This window comes from Pholis gunnellus (assembly GCF_910591455.1).
Source record: "Pholis gunnellus genome assembly, chromosome: 5".
NCBI classification, from domain to species: domain Eukaryota; kingdom Metazoa; phylum Chordata; class Actinopteri; order Perciformes; family Pholidae; genus Pholis; species Pholis gunnellus.
In genome coordinates this window covers 24,851,557-24,868,691 of record NC_136531.1, presented here as the reverse complement: position 1 = coordinate 24,868,691, position 17,135 = coordinate 24,851,557, and the positions used below count along the sequence as shown (strand labels likewise).

Sequence of the window (17,135 nt, the reverse complement as noted above, 5' to 3'; positions counted from 1 at the left end):
ATCCTGGTGAAGGCCATAGGCAATTTCCCATTCATTCAATAAGTCGGTCAGTCCATCGATAAAAAAAGAAATGCATAAATAAATAAATAAATGAATAGTAAATAGAAATACATAAATGAATAAAACTAAATGTGTTTTCCTTTCCTTGTAATGACCTGAGAGCCAGATGTGTCTCTGTGGAGAGGCTGGGACGGTGTCTATTCCATCATTAAACCATGTTTTACATTATTTTCAATCAATAAATGAGTAATTTATTGCGCAACTATAATCATTAAATTAAATGAATAAATGAAATATACAAAGACATCAAAATGTTATTGATGTGGTTCCATTGCGTCTAGCAGCCGTTTGATGAAAGGTCAGAGTACGAGCAGCCCCACAGATCAGTCTGCAGACTGATCTGCAGATCAGTCTGCAGATCAGTCTGCAGATCAGTCTGCAGATCAGTCTACAGATCAGTCTACAGATCAGTCTGCAGATCAGTCTGCAGATCAGTCTGCAGATCAGTCTGCAGATCAGTCTACAGATCAGTCTGCAGATCAGTCTGCAGATCAGTCTACAGATCAGTCTACAGATCAGTCTGCAGATCAGTCTACAGATCAGTCTGCAGATCAGTCTGCAGATCAGTCTGCAGATCAGTCTGCAGATCAGTCTACAGATCAGTCTGCAGATCAGTCTGCAGATCAGTCTACAGATCAGTCTGCAGATCAGTCTGCAGATCAGTCTGCAGATCAGTCTACAGATCAGTCTGCAGATCAGTCTACAGATCAGTCTACAGATCAGTCTACAGATCAGTCTGCCATCGTGGACAAAGCTGACACTGTGCTGACCGTACGCACTCTTCTCATGTGCAGGTCTCTGTTTTTTTGTTTTTTTCACTTAGGTGACCTCTCAACCAGCTAGTCGTCAGGAGTAATGAGGGTGCGAGTGGATGGATTCAAAGGCCAGGCAAGGCCACCACAGGGGGATGGAGGTCAGATATAATGTCACAATCTTCAGTAGGAGGGCTCAGGGAGAGAGATTTGTGAGCTAAAATAATCGCTTGTGTGTGATACGGGTCAATGGGCAGAGAATACATACTACAGAGGGTGGCTTTAAGACACTCTACTCAAAAAGCTTCCAAAAAATGCAAAATATTTGTATTTTATTATGCAGATCAACAGCTCCATCTGCTGGTGTGCAGCGTCATTACAAGTTCAATTTCAATTTAATTCCATTTTTTTTGTATAGCCCAAAATCACAAATCACAAGTTTGCCTCAGAGGGCTTTACAATCGGTACACATGCGACATCCTCTGTCCCAGGACCCTCATATTACAAGTGACTGTAATATTAGGATTTATAATTCATGGACACAAACAGACACAAACACGAGGTTCGTTCTCTGAAGCACGAGACATGCTGGCTACAAGTATGATTGTTGACATGTGCAAATAACCCTCTCAGCGGTAGAACAGTAAAACAGCGGCCTCAGTCATCTCTTTGGAAGCGCTCCAACCTTTCAAATCTAGTCTGTCATGGTGAAATGATGGGAAGTCCCCACACTGATCAGCTTGAAAATATCCGCCTCCTCCTACACAGTACTGGAGACACACACACACACACACAACAACAGTATTACTACACTGGGCATCATTTTCTGTGTTGACTGACCGACAGCGGAGGTGTGGGACTCACATGTTCGGCGTTGCAGCCAGCAGGCTTGACCCCGGAGCAGATAGCCGTGGCTGCGCGTTGGTTGTTTATTGCTCTGAATGTGATGAAACCTGGTTCAAACTCCGCTTTCACAGAAACAGAAAAAAAAGTCTTTCTTGTTTACGTGGAAGAATTTGGTTAAGTTAGTTAATCTCTCAGCAATTTTATAATTCGAGGGCAACCTTTAACCTTGATAAGTAATACAATGTTTATTAATTCAAGCAATGCATTATAGTGAAGAAGCTCTGTTATCTCTACTTCCCTCTCATTACATTTACCTCTTGAATTGGCTCCATATAACATTCTGGTGGACTCTGTCTCCATGGTCATACACAATAGGAATAGACGGTCCTCTGTTGCTGCACGAGCCAGCGTTGTATCTCACTGGATATTGCTGGAGGAATGTGACAATATATCTTTATATATATATATATTTATAATTTAATAATTTTTCATAAATAAAACAACTACATTATTTTTACAATTAGCATATTTTCTCATTGCACAGCTACTGTCTTCCAGCACAGCTTGTTTTAAGTAGAGCTTTTATCCAATCAGATTTCGCCCCTATGCTATCTCTAAATAAGAAGAGAAGGAATCCCTTTGCAGTTTAAGTAAATGGTGACGATATTATTGATTGTCACCAATCAGATTTTTTATTTGACATGTCGGGCGTATTCTTTGATGTGCCAGAGCTTTCTGGGTGACTTACAAGTACGTCAGCATTAACGTGCGGTGTGATTGGTCAGTGGGCTAGCGTCACTGTTGTGAAACTGAAAGCTAGCTAGCAGAACTTAGTAGTAAGAGTTCAAGTTGAAAGATACTGTATGTAAGAATTTATGACATTGACATGACATTTTTAGCATTTTGCTTGGTGTGGATTCTTTCTTTTTTTTACCTAGCTTTGTTTTTTAACACTCAATGGCTGAAGGAGGAGGAGAAACGGATTTCTCGAGAAGAACATTTCCAGAAAAGCTGGACATCAGCCCTGACCCAGCCAGGAAAAGGATTTGTGCGCCACTTTCAGTCGAACAACTACGAACGGTATTCCTGGCTGACAGCGTCGGAGAAGCGTTGCACATTTTATGGCTGGGAATGCGTTTCATTTGCGACTGAGCGTCTTGGTGTTTGGAGCTACGCTGGATTTGCTAACCTGAGTTGCCTGACTTTTTCAACACAAGTGGATCTACAACTCAATGAACAAGTTCGCAGGAGGACCTCTTACTGGAACTGAACCGCACCGATGTTCTGTACAACCGCGTCATTGCACTCTGTGTTAACAAAGAAAGGAGGATGGACTTTGTCGGTAAGTGAGCTGCTTTTGTTTTACATCTGCAGTAGCGTTACTACTGTGTTCATTTGTCTACGGCGTCGTTTTTATGACATGGTTAATAGTGTTCCCTCTGATGTGAATAATATTTGAATGGCCCGTGCTCTTGAGTGTGTGGCGGAATGCGTGTTTTAGTGCCGCAGTGTTGCTGGATTGTTTGTCATGCTTTGTTGTCATATCAATATATGTGACTGGTTCTAAACCAGGCTAAAAACTGTTATGTCGTTTTTTTATGTTTTTGTGTGTTTCTATGTGAGAAAGTAACTGTTTAGGATCCTAATATGTCAGTCTATCCAAATCCGAATTTTGCCGTGACATTACGGAAGATGTGACGGAGCCACTGGCTCTGCCCCGCCGGCGCTGAAACACACTTCAGTGTGAACAGTCTGCTGGTAAGATCGTAGTTAATCATTCATTTAGTAGGCTGTATGCAGTACATTTTGATTGAGTGTGCAGTACACAGTACATTAATATGCAATTTCAAAACACAGTGTTTCTGGCCACCGAGCAAAAGTTACTTTACAATAAATAACCACACAACTAAGTCACCTTGAAGAGCTGAAAGAGGTTCCCTCCATACAGGCGGAGGAAGCGGTTGTCAGTGTGGTAGCGGAGGATAGCTGCCAGGTTCCAGTGCTCCAGTGGGAAGTTGTTGGGAACGTGCCACACAGACATGTCTTCTGCCACAATATCATAGTATCCTGGATTCTGGGGAACCGCACACACTATTGTCACAACTCTTTTTTTGTGATTTAGATGACATTTAACTTTTCTTTTTTTTTACATCAGTCAAACATTCAGTGGATTTCTTTTCATTGTGCTAATTTTTTAACTTCTCTGGGTTAGGGTTAGGGTTAGGTTGGGATGGGATGGGGACGGTTAGGCTTAGGGTTTTGAGGCGTTGTCGAGAGGACCAGATTCCTGATGGCTTCTGAACGGATATAACACCTGGCTTTTAAAATGAGATTTGAAACAAAAACATATTATCACACTGCTGTGATTGTTTTTAATTCAGTTAAATTCAGTTGGTGATATCACAAAAATCCTTGTATAGCTCCTCCCAAATTTAACTTGACTAGCTAGAGTAATCAAAAACACCTGTGTGAGTGTGCAGGGCTTTTCTGTTTCCCAAAAAGTAAACGGACCGCCAAGAGAGAGATAGGATACATTTGTGTGTAACATTCCTGCAGTGATGGAACAACATGATGTAAAGATACTCCGCTACAAGTAAACTCACTGCATTCAAAATCCTACATGAGTAACGTTATAGGAGTATTACCAGCAGAAAAATGGCCCCTTGACTGATGTATATAACATTCTTTTTTAACAGATCTTTTTTTGAGTTTTTGCTAACCTTGTCCTTACAAATGTTGATGGAAAGTCAGGTCTCTTTTATAGGCCTGTGTCACAACATCGATGTTTTATGGTTTGACTGACTTCATCTACAGTAACATGAAGTACACTTTGTTGTTAATGTCCTGCAATAAACACTATCTGTAGCTTCATACTTTATGAGAGAATGGAATTCACTTGATAGATTGAATATTAACTTGATATAATCTAAAATGAGATTTAGAAAAAAAGATCTGTGTTCTCTGGATTGAAATGAACTATTAATACCAGTAATTTGGTATGGTAATATTATATATATAAATTAATATTTAAAATGTGAAAAGGTCTGTCTGCCTTACTGGTCCTCTGTCATGTCTCACTCTGTCCCCTTGCAACTTAAGTTCAACTTTAATTATTATGGTTTAATAGAAGCTAGGTGACCTAGTTCCCATGTTAAAACTGTGCATTTCCAGTGTCTGAGAGTAAAAGCTCCCAATGCCCATGAACATAAAGGATTATCTTATCTTAACATAAAGGAGTTCATTTGTCTTCTTATAGGTTTCCCTGTAACCTGTTTATAAACCTATATTTCCCCCCACTGTAAAAATCTCCATATTTCTAACTGAAATCGTGATGTTATGTCATCTTCCCTCTTTTATTCATAGTCTATAGTTCACACACACACACACACACACACACACACACACACACACACACACACACACACAACACAAACACACACACACTCTCTCCCTCCTGCCTCTCCTTTTTCTTTCCTCAGTGTTGTCCGGTTTGCTAATCTTATCTGACCTGATTCACTTTTCTGCCGGAAACGTTCCGATTCATTGACGTGAACACACACACAGTCATGAATAAATCACACACACACACACACACATAAATACACAGTGTTCACTTCTCAGACTTGCTCTAAGCTTTCTTAAACCTAAAGGATAATTCATAGAAGGGTTGTGTGCTTATAGAGATGATTAAACCAGGACTAAATTGTGTTGTTCATATATTATTAATAATGCAGAGACCAGGGACCTCTCCATCCACTACCAGGATTATTGCAGAAAAACAATGCAGCGACCTGATCCCATGTCCCCAAAGAGACCGAATTGTCAGGGATTATAAGGACTTTTGGAAGGAGAGACTTTACAAACTGAATCAGAGGACAAAGAAAATGGGAGGTCATCCATTGGTCAATATCTTTAACATATGAAAGCGCATTACTCATTCTATGATTTACAATGATGTGGAAAACATATTTTATATTTGTCGGGTCAAGTTTTGAATTCTAAAAATAAGTCTGTGCTTTCAAAGTTGTCTCTTCAGTAATAGGTTGAAAAATGATGCGTTTTGTGAACTTATAAATAACAACATGTTGACTCTGTATTAAATGAGATGAATCTACGTGAATGGAAAGACATGGAAAGACAAATATATTTGCAATAATAGAGAAATCTCAGGGGTCACAAGGAGATTCGTTGTACAGACAGGAAGGAAAAACAGTCTGATACACACATTTTCTATTCTTACGACCTTTGTTTGCATTTATTTTTTTTATATATGAATGATTTTTTGAGAAGTTTAGAGGGTAACAATTTGTCTCAAACCTTATAGATAACAAGAAGATATTGTTTTTAGAGGTCACAAGTCAAAAATATAAAAGGGGTAAGATAAATGTGAGGGGTCGCCATCATAGGAGAGACAGGAATGAAAATATGAAACCTGCTTCACAAAATGTGGTCATTTTAGGGGGATTTTTCTCCTTTTTTCTTGTTCAATGTTTTATAGTTTTACGGCAAAAAGATTATTCAATTATGGTTGAACTATTAGCAGCTTCTTGACCTTTAACCTGTAAAGACGTGTCACAACACGTCACCAATACTTAACTGTAACATAGTTTACTCCTACTTAGAGCGACGGTTATAAATGGGTGGGTGGACGGATGGGTGGACAAAGCATTGGACCTTGAAATGGGAGACTACTTTTCCTTTTCCATTCTCCACAATCAGCATTGGTTCTTTTTTAAAAGCGATCATTTTTTTCATTGACCACAAAATTATAGTTATCTAAGCTTAAAAACATGACCTTTCTTTAACACTTCTAACTCAGCCGAGCTGTAAACCAACTTCTAAAGCGACTCCTCTGGTTGCAAAAAGAAGTATTGAAGTCTATGAGAAAATAAATCTACTTCAAAAATAAGACGGGCAAAGTTGTCACTCATCTGGTGTTCTATACTGTGATTGTATGAAGCATTAAGTTGTTAAATTTGACTCTTTTACTCTGTTAACGTTACAACTCCACTGTTGGTCTCACCTCAGTGAGTCCGCAACTTACCATAAGTCGGCTGAGTTACAGTTTTTGTCCGTTGCTTCAACACTATAGACACATGCTTAAACCAAAGTAACATAACTTGAAGTTGTTGTTACTATATCTTAAACAAAGTGTAACCATACCTTAAACAAAAGCGCTGCTTTGCACTTTAGTTGCAATTCTGTAACACACTTGCTCCTTTCTGCAACACACTTGCTCCTAGACACTACACACTATTTCATACATAAGACACTCAGTTCAAAAATTAAATCTCAGGGTACCATTGGGAAAACACATCTATTCAAAATACAACACACATTGGTTAATTGAAAAGACATAGACACACACCTGAAAACACTTAGTTACAAAACTGAACACCAATCAGCCAGCTACAAAAAGGCCTCAGTTAAGCCATTTTGACAACTTTGCAAGCATGGAGGCAGGGAGAGCTAGAGGCAGAGGAAGAGGAGGACAGAGAGAGGAGGAGGACGTGGTCAAAGAGGCCACGCAAGGACCATTATTTCGGATGACATAAGAGCAACTTTGGTGGACCATGTCATAAACCATGGCCTGACTATGAGGGAAGCTGGGCAGAGAGTCCATCCTAATCTAAGCCGCTTCACAGTTTCATCCATAATAAGGACATTCCGACTGGAAAACAGGTATGTCTTCAACTCTCTACTCTACTCAGACTGTATCTAGAGTATTTACAGTACTGTACCATATCACGTTACTGTATCACATGTATTGTATTCCAGGGTGGCTAATGCTCCTTTTTCAACAAAAGTGGTAGTTTTGTGAAACATACCGTGATAACGTGTTGAGATGTTTCAGTACTGTGTATGGTAAATACAGTAAAGTTCAGTATACACAGTACTGTAAAAAAGAAACAAACGAGAACAATTTGTGGTTGCATTTTTCTACAGAATGGCTAGAAGACCTACTGGGGGTGGACGCCAACGCCTGTGCACCCAACAGCAGGAACTTGCCATAGTGAACCTAGTCAGAGCAAACAATGCAATCCGTCTCCACCAGCTACAACAACGAATACTTGCAGATGAGCAAGTCTTCAACAACATAAATCGATTAAGCATTACAACTATCAGACGGATCTTGGTAAAGCACAACATGACCATGAAGCAACTGTACAGGGTCCCATTTGAGAGGAACGGTGTCGGGGTCAAAGAACGTCGACATGAATATGTACAGGTAAGTGTTTCAGTCCTTTACATATACAATAAAGAATGGGTGCAGTCCAGTAACTGATGAATATGTACCACTGGATTAGTACCACATAGATACATTCAGGTACCTGTGTGGTGGGGTGGGTCGGTTCTGTATATGTAGTAGTGTAAGTGTGTGCTTTGAGTAAAGCCATCCACAATATGTATTTGTTGTTACAGAGAATCTTGGACATGGATGGAGCTGCCCAGCCGCATGAATGTATTTACATTGACGAGGCTGGATTCAACCTTAGCAAAAACAGACGACGGGGACGTAATATAATTGGCCAAAGGGCAATTTTGCACGTCCCGGGGCAGCGCGGGGGAAACATCACATTGTGTGCTGCCATAAGTCTTCGAGGGCTACTGCACCATCATGCCAAACTGGGTCCCTATAATGCGCAACACATGATCACATTTCTAGATGCACTTCATGATGCAGTTGTACAGGATGGACCAGAGCAGCCCAGGTTTGTTGTTGTCTGGGATAATGTTAGTTTCCATCGGGCTGCTCTGGTCCAGAACTGGTTCACCAACCATGATCAATTTGAAGTTCTGTACTTGCCCCCTTACTCGCCATTTCTAAATCCTATAGAGGAATTATTTTCCGCTTGGAGATGGCGCGTATATGACCGCCAACCACATGCCCGTATGCCTCTTCTGCAGGCAATGGAACAGGCCTGTGGAGACATCGAGGTGAGGTCATTCCAGGGATGGATTCGCCACACAAGGGGATATTTTCCCCGATGCTTAGCGAGAGAAGACATTGCTTGTGATGTTGATGAGATCCTGTGGCCAGGCCCCAACAGACGGCAGGATCCATAAGCCCACTTGCGCACAATTGTGTTTTTCTGTGTTTACAGTAGTGTATTGTTTGTTTTATTTTTGATTTAACTGAATTTACTGTACTGTAAAATATACTAATGTAATGATTTTGAATTCAGTATTTCATTTTTTTGGTTGTTGTGAAAACATGCCCTCTATGGAACTGAATAAAAACATTGAAAATGAAAGACTGCAGTTTTTTATATAAAGTAGACTAGTGTGTTTCTGCTGATCTGAAAGTGTATTCATATGATGCAAGTGGGTATCATTTTGTCATCAGAGTGACATTTTGACAAAGGATTGTTAGGTTTTCATAGCGGAGTTTCAATTTGACATAGATGTGAATGGTTTATTTCCCAGTGTTGTGTCTTATTTGCTTGTGTGTAGAGTTTTGACACAATGAGCCAAATTTAGCAAAACGTGTGTAAGCAATAGGCAAAAACTGTAATACGGAAGTTAGCCTGCTACACTGGTCGCATTGAGAACGGTACAAATAAAAGATGGCTGCCGCTCTGACCATCCTGCTACATTGATTTGAATGAGAATATCTGTCCAGCGGTAATTACAGTGGACTGCCTTCACTGGATGACACCTGCAGTAGGCCTACACAGATCAATCTGTAAATCTTTGTAACCCTTTCTCTCTCTCCCCCCTCTCTCTCTCTCTCTCTCTCTCCCTCTCCCACTCTCTCTCTCTCCCCCTCTCTCTTTCTCTCCCCCTTCTCTCTCTCTCCCTGCAATGAAACAAGAGCAGCCATTATTCAGTCAACATTAATAGATGTAATCACTTTATCATTCCTCAGAGAGAGGACCCCAGCACACTTCTCTCTGAACAGCCTGTGATGACTTGTTCTCACTCAGTAACCTGCAACTGTAAATGGGAGACACATATTTAAAAATGTATTCGACCTATGTTTTATTAATCCTCTTTGGTATGGTGGCTATTCTTACATACAGTTGGAGACGCCTACAGCTGATGGATGTCCTATGTAGGTTACAAGCCCATTACACCGCGAACACCGAGAGGCTGCACACGCTTCCGCTCTAGAAACACTTATACGGTACCCTGTGCAGTCTTGCTGTTTTCTCACTCCTGCATGATCAGAATAAACACAAACCTGTTGTCACTGGTATAATACAGATAATACATGTGATAACTGTATACAGTTTCAGTGAAATGGGAAATTAAGACAGTCTATTAGTTGTTGCACTGATCCAGTATGTGGTGTACTTTAAAGGAAGAGTTTGACATTTATGGGAAATACAATTGTTATTTTTCTGGGTGAGAGTATAGTGCTGGGCGATATGGCCAAAACCTCTAGCCCGATATCTGGATAACGAGGTATATCATGATATAGCATGTTTTCTGGTAATTCAATAAATAGTGAAATGACCGCATGGATTTGTGTGAATTAAGAACTTGACAAATGAAAAGTACAGAGTATTTTCTCATTTACTTGAGAACTTAAATGCAAAACAATCAGATTTTTGGAGAAATTAGATTTCAGTTAAGACAACGTAACTGTGTATTTCGAATATATGATTTTATCACGATAAGATTCCATTAAAAGACAATACATTATTAAATTGAATTATCGACCAGCCCGAGCTGAGAGTTAGATGAGAAGATCCATACTGCTTTCCTGTCTTCTTTACAGTTAACATATAACTGGAGTCAGCAGCTGGTTAGCTTAGCTTAGCTGGAAACAGGAGGACACAGCTAGCGTAGCTCTGTCGAAAGGTAACAAAACACCAGACGGCAACTGCAGTTCTGCATAGTGAAGCCTTAGAACCTGCATTCTCTGACCAGCAGGGGGCGACTCCTCCGGTTTAATAAAAGAAGTCAGATCGTATAGAAGTCTATGAGAAAATGACTCTACTTCTCTCTTGATTTATTACCTTAGTAAACATTGTGAACATGAGTTTATGGTCTCAATCTCTAGTTTCAAGTGTTCTTCAACACAGCATGATGTTCATTTAGTAAATGATGGTCCATTTAGAGTTAAATAGACCATAAAGCAGGGTACGCTTTAGGGCGGGTTATTGACAGGTCGCTTCCGCTACCAGAGCCGCACATGGCATCTCTTTGCACTCCTCAGCCAAATATGGGAACTTCTGTTCATTGGTTACGAAAAAAACAAACTGCCACGGCCGTAATCCAAGATGGTGACAGTAAAATCACCGAACTCGAGGCTTCAAAACGACAGTCCACAAACCAATGGGTGACGTCATAATGACTACGTCCTTTTCTTATATACAGTCTATGCTAAATATGCTGAGCAGTACCTCTAAAGCTTACTAATTACAACCACTCAGTGTCTTACTATATTTCCACTGCACAGTACAGTACGGCTCTACTCAACTAGACTTGCTCGTTTTTGGTTTTCCATTATAAAAAGTGGAGCGTAGAACGTGGTACTTATCACCTCGGTGGAGGTTCCAAGCAAGCTGAGACCATCCTAGAAGGTGTTAAAATGGCAGAACACTGGTTGGTCAGAGAGAATTGTCATTCGTGTGACACTGGAAATCCTTCACAAACACGCCGTTTTTAAATAGCCATGCTGCCGTCAATAGCGAGCGCAAGTTTTTATTCACTCGACCCACTTTTTTTTTTTAAATGGAAGAATGAAAAACATTGTATGAATAATATAGTGCAGACTTTCCTCTGTTTGGTAGCGGATGAAAGGATTCAGCAAGTGCAGCATTGAAGATGATTTCAGTTTCACATGGCGTAGCTATACGCCGATCAGCTGAAAATCCCAGCAACACAGAGGGGGCAATAGGCTATCTGCAGTGGAAAACAAAAAAGAGAAATGGTCTTGGTACCAAAAGTGAGTTAAGTCGGGTCAAGTGGAGGCCAAACTGCAGTGGAAATGAGGCATACATCTCAGCTGGGAGTAACACCAACTTCCTGGAGTCTGCACTGGTTACCTGGTATACAAGAAATAATCCAGCACACAAAGTGAATTACGAAAGCCCTGTGAGGTAAGCGAGAGACAAACATTCATTTTCTAAATCTGGTCAAAATAGTTTTCTCTCCTGTGTTTATGATTTAAGAACGGGTGAAAAAAAGGGTTTGCCGGTATAATCTGTTAAAACAAGTGGCAGGAGACAACATTTTTGTGGGTTTGTTGTTGTAATTTTCAATTCGGCCACAAGAGGAAGTGCACCGCTACCCCATGTTACTATGGTGTGTTAGCAATATAGCAATATAATTTACAGTGCATGGAGAACTTAACCTCACCTGCAAGAAACATGAATGCTTTTAGAACATGGGGTAGTAGTTCACTTTAACCCTCTTGTGGTCGAAAAGAGTATTACAACAACAATCATTTACATTTTTTAAAGTAACTTTTAAAAAAATGACCCTGGCAAAACTCTTTTTTTCACCTGTTTTACAAATGAAATAAGAAATTAAGGAACTTAGAAAAAGATTGTCCTGGCAAAATCTTTTTTTCACCTGTTCTTAAGTCATAAACAGAATGGAAAATAATTTCAATCAGATTTTAGAAATGCTAGTCGGTGGATTTTGTTACCTTTATACGAGGTATGCCCATGTTCTTTATGCTAGGCTAAGCTAACTGCTGGTTGCAAAATGTTCACCTGAAGTTGGAATTATGATTCTCTATACACGTAAACGTCTTTGCGAACTTACTCAGAGAAAGGTGTTATGGGTAATCGTGGGTCTAGCTGAGCTGTCCCCCTCTGTTTTTGTGCTAAGCTAACTTGCTGCCGGCTGTGGCTTCATATTTGGTGGACAGATATGAAAAAGGTATCAATCTTCTCACCTAACTCTCGGCAGGAAAGTGAAAAAGTGCATTTCCCGAAAGAACTGTTCCTTCATATCCTGTAACGGCAATTTAATCACAACCACCAAAGTATTTGCAGCTCAGGATGGAATCATGAAAATCTGGTTGCCCCCGTTAAGACTGGTGGTCCCTCGAGGCTGTAGGCTACCACACGCTTTCATATTGAAGACTAACAAGGAGGTCTCATTAAACAGAAATGAACAGATGTTACTCTGTGGAGAGTTCATCACGGAGCAGGGTTGTCACCGTAAAAGCTTCTGTGTTCTCGCTGGTCGGGGCATCTTTCACAGGAACAACCTTTACAAATTATTCATGTGTGTTTCTTTCAGTGGATAAAGGGGGAGGGGGGGGGGCAGAGAGCACAGTGCATCCACACAAGATGGCAGAGCTGACGGGTGCTAATGTGAGTTACATAATCCCATTTCTAGAGATTCAGAGAAATCCTGACCTCATGATAGCTGTCTCTCCACGGAATTCTGTTTATTCAGCAAATGTGAATGTAAGGTCAACGTACAATGAACATCAATTCTAATCTAAACACTATATGCAAAAACTATGGATGAGGGAAAGGTAATTGCACCTGCCCCGGCTTGATTCAAGACTTTGACCGTCCTACATGTCTGCCATATGCTGATCTGTTTTTGCTTGGCATTTCTTAGAAAATGACCCAAATAAGTGCCACATAGTGGGGAAAAAAATGAAAGGCTTTCTTTCCTTTTGAGTTTCTCTTTAACTTGATTTAATACCAATAAAAAAAAGAATTGTAAAACTCAGTCATCTCTCCATTTATTCATCTTGCTTTAGTCATACCATGATCTGGCCCTGTTTGTCCTGCTCAGGAAAAAGGAAAAAGGTCCTCTTGTTGAATTTTTACAAGCTCAAAACAAAATGTTATGCATTTTATAAAGACTGCCAAATGTTTGTTGGGTACAATTTGAACACAAATAAGCTATAAAGTCCACAGACAGATACAAATAACAGCTCAAACACCTCTAATTATGCCAGAAGATTAAAACAGATGTTTCATGTGAATGGTACAAATAGGGATGATGGGAGGTATTTTGTATCGTGTAGTGGAGCTTTTTCTTCACGTTGATGACCTCTGGAGTAAATTTAGCTTCAATGCTTCTTATTTCCTACTCTGTCCTATAACACCTTCTCTGCATGTTATGTCCCGCGGGATTTCACAAGTGGTGTCACTTATATCGGTATCCGCGTCAGTCCGTCCTTGTCGTGGCGCTCCTCGGTGTCCATCACCTGCTCCGTTGTCGTCCCTCTGTGGTACAACACCGTCACCGGTGTGTTCCCGCTGTCCACGCTCCCCCTGAGAGTCGTGGCGCAGGAGACGTCCGGCTTCACGTTTAGCGGACTCTCGCGCCTCGGGCGTCCGGCGTCGTTGCTCGCTATCACCGTTCCCGCCGCTGCACTCACCGCGGTCCAGCAGCCGCGTCTGCGGCAGCGCAACAGGCGCAGGAAGGCGTCTCTGAAGTCCGCGTTGAACGCGTAGATGACCGGGTTGAGGGACGAGTTGCTCCAGCCGATCCACACGAAGACGTCGAAGGTTTTCTCGCCGACGCAGTGAGGGCCCCGTCGGGACCCCGGGGCATTTGGCCCGGGACAGAAGGGCAGAGCGCAGTTCAGGACGAAGAATGGCAACCAGCAGCACACAAACACACCCATGATGATGCTGAGAGTTTTGAGGACCTTCGTCTCCTTTCTGATGGAGACTTTGAGCTCCCGGTGGGACTCATCGGGGCGCTGAGACTCGGAATTGGCGCCTATTTCCGTGCACAGGTGAGGATATAGCTCAGGTACGTCCGAGCGGCAACTCTGCGCGTGCTCCGCCGCCCGCTCCTGGGAGGATATCATCTGGATCTGCATCTGGGCTATCCGGTAGATGCGGGTGTACGTGACGATCATGACAGCCACGGGGATGTAGAAGCTGATGATGGAGGAGGAGATGGCGTACGTGCGGCTCAAGCTGGAGTCACAGCTCCCGTCAACGCTCTCACCGCGAGGCGCGTGATCCTCCACGGCCGGATCAGCCGCGTCCGCGCGGTGCCAGTTCAGTTGCACGGGCACGAAGGAGATGACCACGGATACCGTCCAGGTCACGCCGATCATCACAAAGGCCACCTTCTTGTTCATTCTCCTCTCGTAGAGGAACGGACTGGAGATGGCCCAGTATCGGTCCACGCTGATGACGCACAGGTTGAGGATGGAGGCCGTGGAGCACATGATGTCGCAGGCCAGCCAGGTTTTGCAGTACCCGCCGAACGGCCAGAAGCCGGCCACCTCAGCCGCGGCTTTCCACGGCATCACCAGCACAGCGACCAGGAGGTCCGACAGAGCCAGGGACACGATGAAGATGTTGGTCACTTTGGCGCGCAGGTGCCGGAAGCGACAGACGGCGGCGCACACCGTGAAGTTGCCAAAAAGCGTCCAGACGATGAGCAGCGCCAGGACGCAGCCCGTTAGAGCTCGGTGCGCAGGTAACTCCGCACGGCCGCCGGCTCCTACCAGAGCAAAGCCGGTGGTGTTATTCATTGCCCGGTCCTGCGCAAGGCCATTAGTCAAACTAGAAGGACGAGAAGAAATCCATCCGTTCGACCCATTAACAGAAAAAAACAAAGTCCCTCAGAGTGTTGAGCGCGCGTCCTGCTCCATGCGGACTGATCTGTGTTGCTGCTCCGAGCGCAGAGCAGAGTTTGCTGGGGGAACACATGCACCACCAGCTGGTGCACCCATAACACACAGCGCGCAGAGACGCGCGGCGCCGAGAGAAGTTTGACAGAAAAGACGAAGACATTTTAAATGAGCTGTGTATTAATGTAAGTCCCACTGTGCCATTAGTAGGACTGAGCTGCTTAAAGGGCGACATCAGACTAATGACTATTAGTTTTTTATTTATACAGCACCTTATGGAAGTGCTTTATATTTTAGCATGGCTAATACAATCAGGCACATGAAGTACCGAACACTCTACACTCTGATAAATGAAAACAAAAATGGAAAACTAGAAAATAATGTATATATATCACGATATTGCATGTTTTCTGATCAATAAATAGTTTATATTAAATAAATGCATGTTTTGTTATGGTATAGTGTGTAAATTAAATACTTTACAAATGAAAAGTATTTTCTCATTTTATTAAGAGCTTTAGTGCAAAATGATCCGATTTCTGAGAAATGGAAGTCCTGCTTGTTATTAACAATTTAAAAAACGTAATTGTATCACAATCTCACAATATTATTCCATGGAAAGATGACAAATTATTGTATTGACTGATCGCCCAACTCAAGGTAATGCTGAACAGTATAATAAGTTAAAACAAGAGAGAGAGCCAATACATCTGTTCATATATTTACTTAAAATGAACTGGACACACATGTCACAGGATGTGGTTGAGAAACAGGAGCTGAAATCATTCAGTCATAAATGATATTTCATCAAAAATGATGTCATCCTTCACGCCTCACTTCCCTTCTGGTGACTCTCTGCTTTCCACCTGGTGTATGTCACTGATATTGTGTGAACAACAGATATTCAACATCTTTTTTAGGAGTTATCTCATTTGACCCATCCCCTAAACTTACTTTTGTGGACTTATTGCTGAGTTTGTCTTTTTTGGCCACTAGTGGATATCCACAACCAGCTAAAAATCCCACACATTTAACAACCATGACCTTCTAAAGTTTATATGGCTTACATGTTAGTAAATCTTTTAATGCATCCAGCAGACACTTGGAAACATCGGCATTTGGTGTCGGGTTTCTGGCGAATGTAAGTCCAATTTTCACTCTCATTTTCTTTGGTCTCCACCAATTACTTGGTGGAAAATATGGCCTATTAGCCATTAAGTGCTCCACTATGTTCACCAGCTAGTTGCCAACTTCGTCTGCTTTTTAGTGCCTTGTAGGTAGCATACAGTGGGTTTATTGCTGCTCTTCTGTGGGCTGTAAAACTAAAACAATGAGTTTAAAGATGCTATAACCCTCATTAGGGCTGAAAGGAACTGCAGAGTGGGATGATAATTCTCTGTGGGTTCGTCATTACAATCAACACACAGTCATTTGACTGGTTAGTGTTGCTTGATTAGGCTCACTTCCCTCAGGTTTAACCACATCCAAACACACATTTAAAAGCTACAATTTTACTATTCTGTCAGGGAATTTGGTGATCAGATAGTTCAAAACCAGTCAGACGGGTCCTCTATGTTCACACCTGGGAGGCTAATGCTTCTGCATTGGTGCCACAGATCTTTACACCATGCAGCATCCAGGCTTTGTAGTGAGAGACACAAATGTCTCTTCCATACGCTTTGTTAATGCCCACACCACAATACACTGAGGATAAAACCAACACGACACAAGATTTGGTGGGAATTACAAATTCATTAATTAAAAGGCACTATGCTAATTTCAGCTGTTGCTTTCAAATTTAAACAACACATTTGAACACTATTGAAATAAATTGCATATGAGACAGCAACACATCAGGCACAATATTCAAAGATTGGGAAGACATCAACAATGTTACCTAAAGCCCTTTAAAAATAACTACAGTTAGCACATAGTGACAGTGTCCATTAATCCAT

General features: G+C 41.7%; 2 protein-coding genes across 2 annotated transcripts; both read right to left on the bottom strand.

Annotated features, from left to right (window-relative positions):
- Positions 1-1,235: 1,235 nt before the first annotated feature.
- On the bottom strand, positions 1,236-7,875 carry LOC306695500 (intelectin-like; the record flags this gene model as incomplete). The annotated part of the gene is given in 6 exon segments (XM_079158755.1): positions 1,236-1,582; positions 1,677-1,780; positions 1,973-2,010; positions 2,012-2,088; positions 3,574-3,732; positions 7,828-7,875. Coding segments are annotated over 6 exon segments (567 nt in total). The 3' UTR covers positions 1,236-1,441.
- A 5,859-nt stretch (positions 7,876-13,734) lies between these two features.
- LOC306696225 (D(1) dopamine receptor-like) lies at positions 13,735-15,081 on the bottom strand (the record flags this gene model as incomplete). The annotated part of the gene is made up of 1 exon (XM_079159787.1): positions 13,735-15,081. The coding sequence occupies one exon, from the start codon at positions 15,079-15,081 to the stop codon at positions 13,735-13,737; it is 1,347 nt and encodes a 448-aa protein (XP_079015913.1).
- Between the last annotated feature and the right edge of the window lie 2,054 nt (positions 15,082-17,135).